Source organism: Accipiter gentilis, chromosome 11 (genome assembly GCF_929443795.1).
Source record: "Accipiter gentilis chromosome 11, bAccGen1.1, whole genome shotgun sequence".
Classification (NCBI taxonomy): domain Eukaryota; kingdom Metazoa; phylum Chordata; class Aves; order Accipitriformes; family Accipitridae; genus Astur; species Astur gentilis.
Genome location: NC_064890.1, coordinates 22615151 through 22629033, shown reverse-complemented (window position 1 = coordinate 22629033; position 13883 = coordinate 22615151). Strand labels below are relative to the sequence as shown.

At 38.1% G+C, this 13883-nt stretch overlaps 1 protein-coding gene across 1 annotated transcript in view; it reads right to left on the bottom strand.

Annotated features, from left to right (window-relative positions):
• Positions 1–145: 145 nt before the first annotated feature.
• MOV10L1 (Mov10 like RISC complex RNA helicase 1) overlaps positions 146–13883 on the bottom strand; it is a 34863-nt gene continuing 21125 nt past the window's right edge. Inside the window, exons 15-25 of the mRNA XM_049814525.1 lie at positions 13602–13698; positions 12319–12497; positions 11685–11831; positions 10878–10999; positions 9947–10046; positions 9344–9508; positions 7685–7858; positions 6757–6906; positions 5011–5118; positions 1292–1429; positions 146–506 (exon numbers count right to left, since the gene is read on the bottom strand). Of these exons, the coding sequence (XP_049670482.1) occupies positions 411–506; positions 1292–1429; positions 5011–5118; positions 6757–6906; positions 7685–7858; positions 9344–9508; positions 9947–10046; positions 10878–10999; positions 11685–11831; positions 12319–12497; positions 13602–13698 (1476 nt within the window). The 3' untranslated portion in view covers positions 146–410. The remainder of the gene's footprint in view (positions 507–1291; positions 1430–5010; positions 5119–6756; positions 6907–7684; positions 7859–9343; positions 9509–9946; positions 10047–10877; positions 11000–11684; positions 11832–12318; positions 12498–13601; positions 13699–13883) is intronic.

Here is a 13883-nt window from a genome sequence, read left to right as displayed (position 1 = left end):
TACTCTTGTAACAACGTATTACATGTTACTAGAAGGGACATGTTTAAATCAATCTTCAAGCAATTTTCTTTAATTACAGTACAGTTACCTTAGACATTTCCCTGCACCCCCTCACCCCCCCAACCCCAAATCCTTATGGTCAAATATGTAATGCAACATTTAGAGATACATACAATACCAAAGTTAACAACAGCTCTTATTTAATAGTTAGTGCTTAGACTTTTCTTATGGGAGGAAAGAAAATACAATTGCATTACATGTTATTATGTCTACAGTACTTATGACTGCAAAATCAAATCTTACTATGATATGACAGGTTGTTGTATTTATCAATCTTTCAAATGATTACCAGCTTTAAAAATATTGTAAACTGATCCATATCTAGCAAGGTTAAAGCGAAGACCAGACACTCACTTCTGCAGGCATTCCAGCTCTGAAGGCAGGTCACAACCTACATAAACTCTATTCATTAAACTGTATTCTAACAGTGCACAAAAACAGGGATCCTACAAGAGAAGATTAATGTTTAATTTAAATCATGCTGCTCTGTGAAGTTAATTTTCAAACAAATTAACATGGCACGTGAATGCAGGAGATTTAATAGGATCTTTTCCAGAAACAGAACTCTACAAGTGGTGCAAGCATGGTGTAGTAACATGGGAGGGAGATACCTACAGTTGCTGTAAGTTACATTTGTTGCACATAGTTGTAGGGAGACTGAACTTTTTATTCAGACCATTTCTGGAATACTGCTTTCCTTCTTATCCAGACAGTCAAACATAACAACTTAGCAGATATTAAGAAACACTCACCTTATTCCTATGGAAGGACTGTGCATGGGTTCAAAAGGAGACCACCTCCCTGGTAGGCAGTTATATTAATTGGAAATAATCACTTCTACCACCCTCCATTTAAAAAGTGAAGCAACTGCATTTTGTGAAGAATCTGATTGCATAAGATTATTCAGAACATGATTACTGGACTTGCAGGCTGCTGGAGAGCTTCAGCATCAAGGTTCTGACCTCTTCTAGACAGAAAAAGGAGGTAGGAACCCGTATGCACAGATCAGCATTATAATTTCCTTTGTGCTTGGAAGGCTACTGTGTAGGTGCCTGAACAGTCCATACTTATAGGAACCTATGGAGTTCAGATATTCCCAAATGCAGACCGAGTACAGCATACCAATTCTTAACATAGTCTGATATTCCCTCACATCAGATTAACCCCCCAAATCATTCATTTACTGTGACAAATACCACAGGCAATTCAAAGATATAAAACCAAAACTTACTTTCACAAGAACATGAGGATTTCCTACGACAATCAGCAGAGCTTTTGCTCTAGTAATTGCCACATTAAATCTCTTCGGATTAGAGAGAAAGCCCAAAGAGTACTTGTCATCACCAAATAAGCCTTCATGAGATCGCACCTAAAATTAATCATGGATAATTTTAGAAATAGAGTAATGAGAAAGCAACTTACCTAGCCATAGTGTAACCTTGACGCAATATTTGCTTACTGCAATCCACAGCTCAATGTCAACAATGCACAAGTTAGCTTCACAATCTAAATTTCAGCTAGCTAACTATTTCCCACCATTTTTCTTCCCACAGAAGGTCTATTCTCCAACAGTCTGCTAATGCAACTTCAGCAATTTCAAGAGAATGGTGTACTAGTTTTAATTTAGCATCAGGACTATTCACTGTAATTTGAAACACAAGATGCCAGAATTGCTTCATAAAAAAAGTGATTTTATCTTGTCAGTAGAAGAAATGCTAGAGCTGCTGGTATTCTAATTTTTACAGTTGAATGACAATTCACACTGTGTCTTTCTGCAAGTTTTCTTCAATGGTCTCAGTGTGCTTTGACTAGCTTAGAAAAAACAGCCAAAGCAACTAGTGGGCTGTAACTACTGCTCATTAAATTTCACCTCTATCTCTTTCATCTATATTTGAACCAATCTTTGATAAAAGAAGATTTTCATGACCTAAATATTGAGTTCTTATAAATAGGAGCATAGTACATAGTTAGAACTACTTTAAGAGAGAAACAATGCTGGACTGAAAAGCTATGGTATGACACAGAACAAAGAAAGTAAGAATAGTACCACTATGAAAATACTACAAACTCTTCTCCCAAGCCACAAAAGAAAGCCCAAAACCCAACTGTTCTTCCACCCCAGCATTCACCCTGCTTTTCCAGTGATCCAGCACAGATTTTTACTCCTGTCCAGGAGTTCAGTGTGCCTACAAGAGTGCATATTTGATGGACGTTGTCTCACAACATAAAGGATTGGTATCACATATCCTGGTAGCAAGATGCTGTCTGCAAAAAGCCTCAGTAGCTGTCAGCTGACTGTATTGGTTTTGTGTGGCAAGGTTTTGGTAGTGTGTGTGGGGGTGTGTGTGTTATAGGGGTGGCTTCTGTAAGAAGCTGCTGGAAGCTTCCCCTGTGTTCGAGAGCGAGCCCATACCAGCCGGCTCTAAGACGGACCCGCCACCGGCCAAGGCCAAGTCAATCAGTGATAGTGGTAACGCCTCTGGGATAACTTTAAGAAGGAAAAAAAAGTTGGGACAGGGAGAAATAGCTGCCGGAGTGAGGAGTGAGAACATGTAAGAGAAACAAGCCTGCGGACACCCAGGTCAGTGAAGGAGGGGGAGGAGATGCTCCAGGCGCCGGAGTGAAGATGCCCCTGCAGCCCGTGGTGAAGACCCTGGTGAGGCAGGCTGTCCCCCTGCAGTCCAGGGAGGTCCACGGTGGAGCAGATCTCCACCTGCAGCCCGTGGAGGACCCCACACCGGAGCAGGTGGGTTCCCAAAGGAGGCTGTGACCCCGTGGGAACCCCGTGCTGGAGCAGGTTCCTGGCAGGACCTGCGGATCTGTGGAGAGAGGAGCCCACGGAGCAGGTTTTCTGGCAGGACTTGTGACCCCGTGGGGGACTCACGCTGGAGCAGTGTGCTCCTGAAGGACTGCACACAGTGGAAAGGACCCATGCTGGAGCAGTTCGTGAAGAACTGCAGCCCATGGGAATGGCCCATGTTGGAGGAGTTCGTGGAGGACTGTCTCCCGTGGGTGGGACCCCACACTGGAGCAGGGGAAGAGTGTGATGAGCCCTCGCCCTGAGGAAGTGAAGCGGCAGAAAATAACGTGTGATGACCATAAACCCCATCCCTGTCCCCCTGTGCCTCTGGGGGGGGTTTGGTGGTGAAATCCAGGAGTGAAGTTGTGCCTGGGAAGAAGGGAGGGGTGGTGGGAAGGTATTCTGAGATTTCATTTTATTTCTCATTACCTTGCTCTGGTTGATTTGTAATAAATTGAGTTAATTTTCCCAAATTGAGTCTGTTTTGCCTGTGACGGTAATTAGTGAATGATCACTCCTGTCCTTATCTCGACCCGCAAGCTTTTTGTTATATTTTTCTCTCCCCTGTCCAGCTGAGGATGGGGGAGTGATAGAACGGCTTTGGTGGGCACCTGGTGTTCAGCCAGGGTTAATTCATCTCACTGACTTCTCAACTCCACTCCAACTTACACTTCTCAACTCCACACTGATTTCTGTTTAAAAGCACAAAGAACTGTCTCCTGTCAAAAGCCCCAGCCAACAATCTTACATGCTTGAGAAGACAAGGGACAGAAAAGTAGGACATAAAGAACCTGCTGTAGTTTTTCCCTTTATGGGGCTTTCACGTGAATTCAAACACCAGGGATATGTGCATGCACTGGCATAATATCTAGCATATAGAGAGGGAACTGGCATATGCCTGCACCTAACCTCAGCTCAACCGCCAAGTCTTCTGAAACCTAATGTCTCAGCTGCTCAGAGAGTATTTCCACACTCCAGTTAACTGCCCGAAAACTATGACTACATCTTTGTCATCTGCAGGTAACATGCACTGAGATCTTTCAGAAAAAACAGACATCTGCTGAAGCACACTGATCATCAAATTTGCAAAAGAAGGTGAGAGACAAAGGCTGCCAGCTTCCAAATAACAACAGCAACTCCCTCCCAGTACTCTGTGACACAATCTTCTTTCCCCCTTTGTCAAATACAAGGGATGGGCTCAACAAAAATCCACAAACATCATCTTCCCAAACGTGTGCATCTTCCCACATTTCCCGAATGCTCCCTTTTATCAGCACTTTTCTGAAAGACCTATTTATTGCACAGAGCAAAACTAAATACCCCTGCCTTTCCATGGTTATCTAAAAATCTCTAGTGATGCAGTTTACATCCCTATACCTTCACATTTCCATAGATGTGGTCAAAACCAACTGTGAATAAAGGAGGTGATGTACTATTAAAATGATAGCCTGTGACTAGCATACTGCTGAAGTAGAAACACAGCATGGATTATTTTTTTTTTTCCCCCGGACCCTTTCTTCAAGGCATTTGATAGCTTCAGATTCAAAAAGCTAGCATCTTTACCAACATCCCTATAATACAACCAGCACAGCACTTAAAGTGCACCATCAAGATGATCAAGAAAGACTACCAAGTGCTTTCCTACCAATGCAAAATAAATAAGTTCTGATAAAGGGTATTCAGCTTCTAGGCACAGTCAGCATTGGTGTCTAGAAAGTAGTCAGCTGCATACCATTAAGTGACAATTCTCAAACTGAAGGTGAAAAAGAATGAAAGAACCTACATCGGCTTTTTAAAATCAAATAGCATTTACTTTTTAATACTGTGACTTGCACAGTTGTCTCTCTAATATTTATAACGCATCCAGTTTCCATTCTCCCTATGCACACTTAAGTGAAAGGTACATTATTCACATGAAACTAAAATAAATTCAGCACAAGTATCTACAAAGGTTTAAGGTTTACCCCAAAATCACAGATGCTGTACTGTTTCATGCATTTAAAAATAAGCTCTGTTTTCAAATACCGTGACATACTGACAAAAACATAGCTTTCAAAAATTATATTTTTAAAAGCTCAATATCAAAAAGGAAACATAAACAATTAGACATATACAAAAACTCTCCACAGGACCACAACAAATATACATACTGTTGATAAGATGATAACCATGTACTCCTGCCCTTGAAACTCTTCTACTGTGCCAACTTTAATGTCTGCCAAATCAATACTTCTCAGAAGAAATCGAATTTTTTCCACCTACCAAGAAAAAGTGTTTGAACGAATTTATTTTTATATTTTTAGAATATATTACTTCAGAACTGAAAACATACTACAATGTACAAGTATGTGATTTAACACAGAGAATGCCGACACCAAGCTTAGCCATCATCCACTACTAAGGTTTTAAAATAAACTAGTAACTTTTCCTAAGAAGTATCACACTTATTACACAACTTAAAAGGTGAAGCACTCGCTACCATGATTTAAACAGAAATCAACAGATTTTTAATAATGCAGATTTCAATGAGAAGAACAACTTAGATCCATCAACCCTCTTCTTCCAGTGCGCATTATATCCAAAACCATGCTTACCACAGATGTGGTAGGGCAAGCAGCTTCCCTCAGCCCCTCAAGACTGTGCAGAGATTCCACCTTTGCTTGCCAGCTCCATCATGCAGAGTGAAAGACAGAGGTGAGATGTGACCTTAAGTACCCTCCCCAAAAGAGAAAGGGAACAAGGAGTCTCACGCACTGGAATGCTGGTATGCATGGGATCAGTATATTACCATCTGCTAAAAGCTGCTTGGAGACTATACCTTAAGTGCTCCAAGAAATTTACCAAGAAGTCATGCCTGGCTAAGCTAAGGATTACAGTCAATGACTACTTTCTAATCAGTGTTCCTGCAATACAAGGTGACTTTCTTGAAACAGATGTTACTATTATATATCTTGCATCATAGGCAGATGAAGGACATAATCATATTAAATGATGTGAAATGTTTTAGGGAGTATAAGAGGTTCAGTCACATCAATACTATACATAAATATTTGAAAAATAAAGAGTAACTGTAAACATAGGCAGGTGCATATACCTGACCAGTAGGATCAGTACAGGCAGAGCTCTAATTTGCAAGTGAGATTTCTTCAGAAGGGGTTGGGCTTTTCCACATACTTCACAGTGTTTCCCCCAACCCACACATGCAAAGCCATGAATACTGAGATATGAACATCAAGAAAAAACAATATGCACACTGTCCAGAGCATCCTCTGGAAATGAAAGGAGATTTAATCTTCTTTTAAAATGAAAGCAGACATCACATACTTAACAGACTTGAATATAAACAGTTTTAAAAATAAAAGTACAGCATTTTAAGTTAACATTCAACATTCTCTACAGGTTTAAATAGCAGCACAAACGTCAAGTTTGACTACAGGACAGGTAAGAAGTCCCAATTCCTCTAGTTTCCTCAAAACCATAACAAGGTGACATGCCACCTACTTCACTACATTTCCCTTTTGTTCCACTCCTCAGTGCAGAGAGTGACAGAATCAGATTGCTGTTCCAGCTGTTAGATAAATTCTTGACTTGCACTCTTTACTCCCAACAACTGAAAAAATCTGCTTCTGTCTCCAAAACTGCAAGCAGATCTGTCCGTCATCATTTCCTGATTTTTAAAACTAAAAAAAGTAGAATGCCATTACTGCTGTCTTTCTCTAGGTTTAGATTTCAATGGAAACATCATTAATGATTGATAATACACTGTGTAATACGACACGCAACAGTGAAGTTTTGAGATATGCCTCCTTGCTTTAACAAACCACAGCCACAATGTGAATGTATTTCACCACAAGATGAAATACAGCAACTTTGAATTTCTTAGACATCAGTTATACCTGTTTACGATATGGTGTAATCACTCCAATATCAGTCACTGACACTGCAGCATTTTCATTTTTAGCAAGGTGGCAACAGTACTGCATTACTTGAACTGCTTCAGTTGGATTAAACCACGAAGGACTGTGACCTTCACGTGTTTCACTGCCCTGTATTAGCGGAAAGGAAACAAGATGATGAAGACCGGGTGCAGAAGTGACTATATATTTATTAATAGATTATTCTTATACATCCTAAATGCAAAAAAAAAGTGATGTGATGTTATATACAATTTCCTCTCTTTGCTATACACCCTTTCTGATGAACAAGTATCAGCTGACATTTTATATTGTTTTTTTAAGCTGCAGAATTTATGATAAGAGTACTTTAAGTGTGCAACAAAGGAGTTCAATCTCAACTCAGAATAACATGTGTTAGCAAGATGGTATCTTGGTTTTGTGCAAGGTAGAAGAGTTCAAAACCAAGCATCTCCAAGCAGTGGATATTATCACTTTTTACTAACTTCTTGGAAGACTAAAGAAAAAGTTTTTTCCAAAGTACTATTTTTTCCCCTGCCTACTTAAGCCTTAATAATCCTCTGGTTTTAGAGGCTTGTATTCACTCTAATGTAGCAAACTCCCATCAAAAGCAATCTAAAGGCAGCTGAGTGTAGCCCCATCTTGGTCAATCTGCTATGAATGTAAATTTGTACCAAAATGTCTCCACGATACACTTCAATGGACAGCTGCTCACATTCTTAGCAAACATTTGACTTCAGTAGTTGTTTCTAAAACCAGATGGTCAGGAAGTCACATTACTTGCAAAAGAGAGTTTATTTTTTTTCATATTCTTTCTAGAATGCATTCTACAGAAAACTCATCTACAACATCAGCAAACTTCTATCAGGCCTCCTTATTCAAACCTTCACTACATCTACATTATACATACCCTTATTCCATGAAAAATTAATGGAAATCCCTTCCTGGGCAATTTCCTCCAGTGCAACAAAGAAGTTACTACTGAAGTGTCTGCACAAACTTCTAGCTCCTTATGATAAAACAATTTAGATGGCAAGGCAAGCAATGCAGAATGTGACCTGTAGTTCTTTACAAGTTTTGTGATCTGCAAAGACAAAACCCAAAATCTGTTACAGGTAATTATTCATCAGACTTCATAGTACACAGCTCCCAAGCAGATACTATCTTACCATCCTCTAGCATTTAGCTTTTCTAAAGCTGCCAAAGAACTGTATTAAAGGCCAAAGCTGCAGGTGTGATCTTATATAAGTAAATACTAAATAAAAGCAGTTTTGAAGGACCACCTCCTTCCCCTCCAAAGGAAAAAAGAAAAAAAAAAAGAACATAACATACATGATAGATGAATTGGTCATTCTCCAGTTTCTTAAAACATTTGATCTAAAGGCACATTCTCTCTCTTTTTTTTTTTTTTTTTTTCAGAGTCAGATTCTTTTCATGGGGTTTCCATGGATGTAACATGTTTTTCCGAGGAAGTATTCACAGGCAGAAAGGGACCATCAGAATGGCTAATAGGAGCTGGCCTTAGAAACCAGAAATGTATTTGTCTTTAAATGAAAGAATGGCCGTAAGGAAGCATTCCAGTCAGCAATAACCAGCTCAGACAAAATAGGTCCTGTAAAAAGACTAACATATGATACTCAAGTCCAACGGTATCCCTAAAGCCCTCACACTTCCTGCTCTCTCACTGTGCCAATTCTCCTTAAGCATTGTATAAAGAACACAATAATGAAAAGTTTGCCGTAACAGATTTTAGGAGGAAGCATGACAGGTTTTTCGGTAGGCTGAACCCAACCTAAAGCATAGGGCCAAACACTCTCACTTTCCCCCTTAAAGTCTGCCATCAGATTTCCTCCCTCTTCTGCTTACATGGTCATCTAGTCATCTTTTGCTCTCAGTTTAATTCTTCAAATATATTACCACAAGAATGGGAAGGCAAGTTAGTAAATTTAACTTTAATCCTATATTTCAGATTCAGACAATAATCTAAAGTAGCTGAAACATCTGTGCTCATTTATGTACTATGCTACCTCTGCCACTTAACATAGACTTCAAGTACTTCACGATACAAGAGTTTTGGGAAGCCATCCTTCAGAGGAAGAGGTGATAAAGAAACAGGAACAGTTTCTTTTTTCCCTTCCTGAAATGTGATGTTTGCAAAATTAATCTTTATGTTTAAAGAGAAGGCTTTGTCTATCTTTTTATGTTGAAAGTAGAAGTTCCACTTGCTCATTTGTGGAAAATTAAGAAGTTACAATAAATGTGGACAATGGAGATGGAGGGAATTTTAAGCCATTATTTAGAATTCTGCTTTGTGCACACATTTGACTTATTCTGCTTAAGAATAGACAACCCCTTCAAAGAAGGGTTTTAACATGCTGGAGGGTACAGCATCCTTGCTATTCAGAGTATATATTCAAAATAATCAAGCTCTCCTAGAAAACTGAAGCTCAAGCTAGACTTATCACTAAGCATCAGGGAGCAAAAAGGTGGTAAGGAAACAGCAGGAACCACAGTTTCTCCTTTTATTCATTTAGATGAAAAAATTAATTAAAATTGTAGTTTTACTCACCAACAAAGGATTATATGCTCCACAGGCACTAAAAGCATCCTCATCTCTCAGATATATCTCTCTTGATGTCAGTCTTTCCAGCAAGGACATATTTAATCCAAAAGTCAGTGCAATTTTAGATTTTATTACTGGCCCTAACTGCTTTGGATCTCCAACAAGAACTACCTGTTTATGCAATTAAAAAATCCATCTTGTATTAAATCAGTTATTAAAAAATATAGTTTCAATAACAACATACACACTTCAGAATTCAAAGATTAATTTATATCAAATATTCTGCCTTCCCCCAAACATCTAATCTGTTTGCAAAGATGTTAGGCCTAGGACAGAAGTACATCATTGTTTTAAACTAAGAAAGCATATTTTTATTTTGACATCTTCCACACACTGAATCCTGTCCTACCAATGTAGACTTTTTTGATGTAAACCCACTTGTTTAGGTGTGGGAAATGGATATTGTGCATGAATAAGATTTATTACAAGTACTCAGAGTTCCATATTTGTTACTAGGAAGTGGCTGCTTGCATTCCACATCATTCAGAAAAATAAAAACCAGTAAACCATAACTTTTTTCCTTTCAGTAAATGATGTTAAGAGAACTACCTGTCCATTAGCTTCTGAAATCAACCCAATAGGAATCAGGCTCTCTGGTTCATTTGCTTGCCCTGCCTCATCCAGAATTACATGAGTGAAGTGTCCAAGCCTAGAATTAAATAACATGAACCCAAAAAGGGGCTGTTTTCAGATTAGTTCATTCTGCCACCCTGTGGTTGACCTCAGCAATTCTGTTAACTTCCTTGTCAAGTGTGCCAGGCAACTCCACACACAAAGAGCAAAGATGGCTATTTTCAACACAGAATATACAAAAACCAACCCAGTAACTTTAATTTACCATTTGATTTCGCTTACATACTCAGGTATACGCAACCACTGGTTATCTTAATTAAAGCATTGTTTATACTACAGTTAAGACACTTGGAAAAACTTTCAATTTTTTCTTGATTTCCTTCAGCTACTTAACTAGAACAATGCACTTGGTATAGCAAAGACAATCCCCAGGCTTTGTTTCTACCAAACAACTCAAGCCAGTTAGGCTTCAGAGTGTCCTTTTACAAAGTTAAAATCAAAGTGGAATCTTTAGTTAACAACACTTGACATGGTGGTTGTTTACATTCAGTAAAGGTGGCTTGATAAAACCCAAATACAACATAATTTTCAGTGTGATAATAATTTTGAGCCACGCTGTTTGTCAACAGCAATATAATTTCCAAGGCTCCCACTGGTAGTGGAGGAGAAATTATCGTGTGAAAAATGTGTAACATTATTCAAGATAATTCTTAAGTTTACCATGGAGAAAGTCTCTGCTGAAACATTACTAAAACCAAGTGGTCTTCTAGGATGACAATTTCAAAGTAGTGGCACATGCAATAGACTGTATTAAAACAGCTCAAGTTACAGTACAGAGGGTATCTAAAAACTCCGGGTTTTGTAGCATCCAGCTATCTCTCTGATATTCATGTCCATAGTACTCTACCGTGTTGCTGTTTGATAAAACATTCCTGCACTGCTGCATGTGGTAATTATTATTCTGAACCACAATGCTTTCTGAATATCATCACCATCTTTGCAGTAAGGTTTCACCATGTCATCAATTTGCTGCAGAAAAAAAAAAGGTATTTTGTAAAACTAAATGCTGCTCTAAAACTAGACATTTTAATTTGAATAAAAAAGCCCACTGAAATCTATTTTAGAAGCTGAGCAAAACATTTAGATTTAGACCTATTCAAACACTGAAATGAATTCTTCATTAATTTGCCTAAACAAATCAGTGCATATGCAACACATCTGGTTTTTCTTTATTGTAAGGATCAAAATTGAACATATGGATTTTCATATACATATTTGTATATATATACACATACATATGCACACATGATGTGCGCGTGTACTGTATAAAGATGACAATCCCACTTGCTTACTTTTCTGTGTAATTAGTCTTAATTTGGAGTCAAAGGCTTGCCTTCAGTAACACATTCTAGGATTGCTTTGTAAGTCAAAGCATCTTACCGCATTAAAAACCCACTAATTTGTATGTACTGCTTGTGGAGTTAAGCACTGCAGGAAAGAGGTTAAGATTCTATGCTCATACAATCAAATTAAGGACCATGATCAACATTTTCCAGTTAATCTTCTAGAAAAGCTGAAGTAGTATGTTCATACTTTGGAGCCTAAACAAGCCTAACCAGCCTAATAACCACTGACAGTTACATTACTAAATCAGTATTTTAAGATCAAAATATTAAAATGGAAATATTAAGTGGCAAATATCTATAATATTTACCTCTGCTGACCTGAAGCTAGCATTAACTCGGACCATAGCTCCCGGTTTTAACAGATTGCTTTGATGCAGCCGTAAGCATATCAGATCTGTTGCAGCATTTGATGGTGCACAAACCAAGATTCGACTACCTGGTAGAGTATAATGTATCTACATTAAAGAAGAGGGACATTAAAAAAGGTTATTTATAGAAGTGGCAATAGGTCAAACATGCCCTTTTTTTTTTTTTTTCCACTGAATACAGAATCCAGAAGAGTTTTGCATACACATTAGTCATCTATCCTTTTGCAGTTCAAGAACACTAGTCTTGACATTCATGACTAAGTGTACCAACAGCAGAATTAATTTATGGATAACATACCTGTGCTTCATGAATCTATTATGCACTACTAGAATCACAAATTAGATACTATTCACTAAGCTTTAAGGATAAATACGTGAAGACTTAAAAATAAGCCATTCAGGAATTCTGTTAAATTCATAAAGATCTTTCTGCTTTCACGGAGCTATAGAAAATGATCTTAAAAAGAGTATTTTGAAAACTCCTTGGGGAAAAAAATGACGGTACTTACAGAATTACTGTAAGTCTTCCAACACTGAAAAGATTAGAGATCACTGATTTGTCATCCACCATTACCTGTAAAATAGCTTCAATTACTGTTAATGTTTTTCCAGTTCCTGGTGGTCCAAAGAGAATATAAGGTGTTGGACGACATTCACCACTCAGTATCCTTTTCACTGCCAGTTTCTGTTGCTCATTCAGCATAGGATTGAAAAATTCACCAGATCTCTGTTTAAGTGGCACAGTTTCACCAACTATAATGAAGATAAGCAAATTTTAAAAGTCCACATAAATATTTTTAACATATGTAGATTAAAGCAGTTCCAATTCACATTATGCTTCACAAAGTTTTCATTTTCCTTATGTGGTAACAACCAATAAATTGCTCAAAAATTCTGATTTCATAGAATAGCATGTAGGAAATAAGCTGTTAATATTTCAGAAGTGTATTGGATCTTTAACAAAATTGAAGGCCAGAAAAAGAACTGTGATTACATAACCCAACAATCTGTAAAAACTAATCAGTAATTTTAGCATCAAGCTCACCTTTTTATCCTAGAATAGCAAAATTTCAGTAACTTTCAGTAACTGGTACTTCAGGGATAGTACCAATACTAGATGACCAGTAGTAAGTCATGACTACAGAATTTATTTTTTTTTTTTAATCCTGTCTGAATTAGCCTAGCTTTAGCTTTCCACAGCAGAATCTTACTAACCCTTGGACAGAAGTGCATTCTAGGTAATCTATTCCATATTACTTTAGGCATCCTATTGCTACAGAGTGATAAAATCACCCTCTTTGGCAATTAAGTACACTGATTATTTAAAGTCACACATTCCAGAAAAGCATAGGAATGGTCTACGCTTTCTGAAAACTTTTCTAAAGTTTTAGCATCTTTGGCAAAGTAGCCATCCCAAGGATGAAACACAGCATCCCAGTAACAAGTTGGAAACTTTGAACATGACCAAAAATTTTCCAGTAAACAATGGGGAAATGATAATTTATTAAGTACAAAATATATCACTAGATGTCTGCTGCACCCTCCCTGGAAGTGTTCAAGGCCAGGGTGGATAGGGCTTTGAGCAACCCGGTGTAGTGGAAGGTGTCCCTGCCTATGACATAGGAGTTGGAACTAAGGTCCCTTCCAACCCAAACCATTCTATGATTCTATGAACTGGAGATGTTTAAGTAATCCACAGAAGGAATCTAATGAAACTTCCTGCTAGCGCTGTTCTAGAATTTGTCTTTAAAAGACAAAGCACAAGGACATCTAAAAGGTATCTTACTCAGCCCTGGTTTACTGAAGTGGTTGCAATCCTGAACTGTCTATACTCGAAGATAAAGTATTAAAGTATACCAAGTTGGCTTGTTTGTGCAGCTACTTTTATCACATCTGTTATGTTCATCTCCCTTGATGCCATGCATTTTGCTTGCTCGTTCTGCAGTTTTTTGACCTGAAAACAGCAAGTGAAGATAAATGCATTTATAACCTTAAGATGACAGGAAACCATCTTCACTAACACTTTTGAAGTCGCTAGGATTTAAGTTTCCCCATTAAATAGCATTATCCCATTAAATAGAATATCTACTGTGAAAACAGAAAGATAGAGTAGTAGAAGGTGGTGCTAGGAATTCCCAC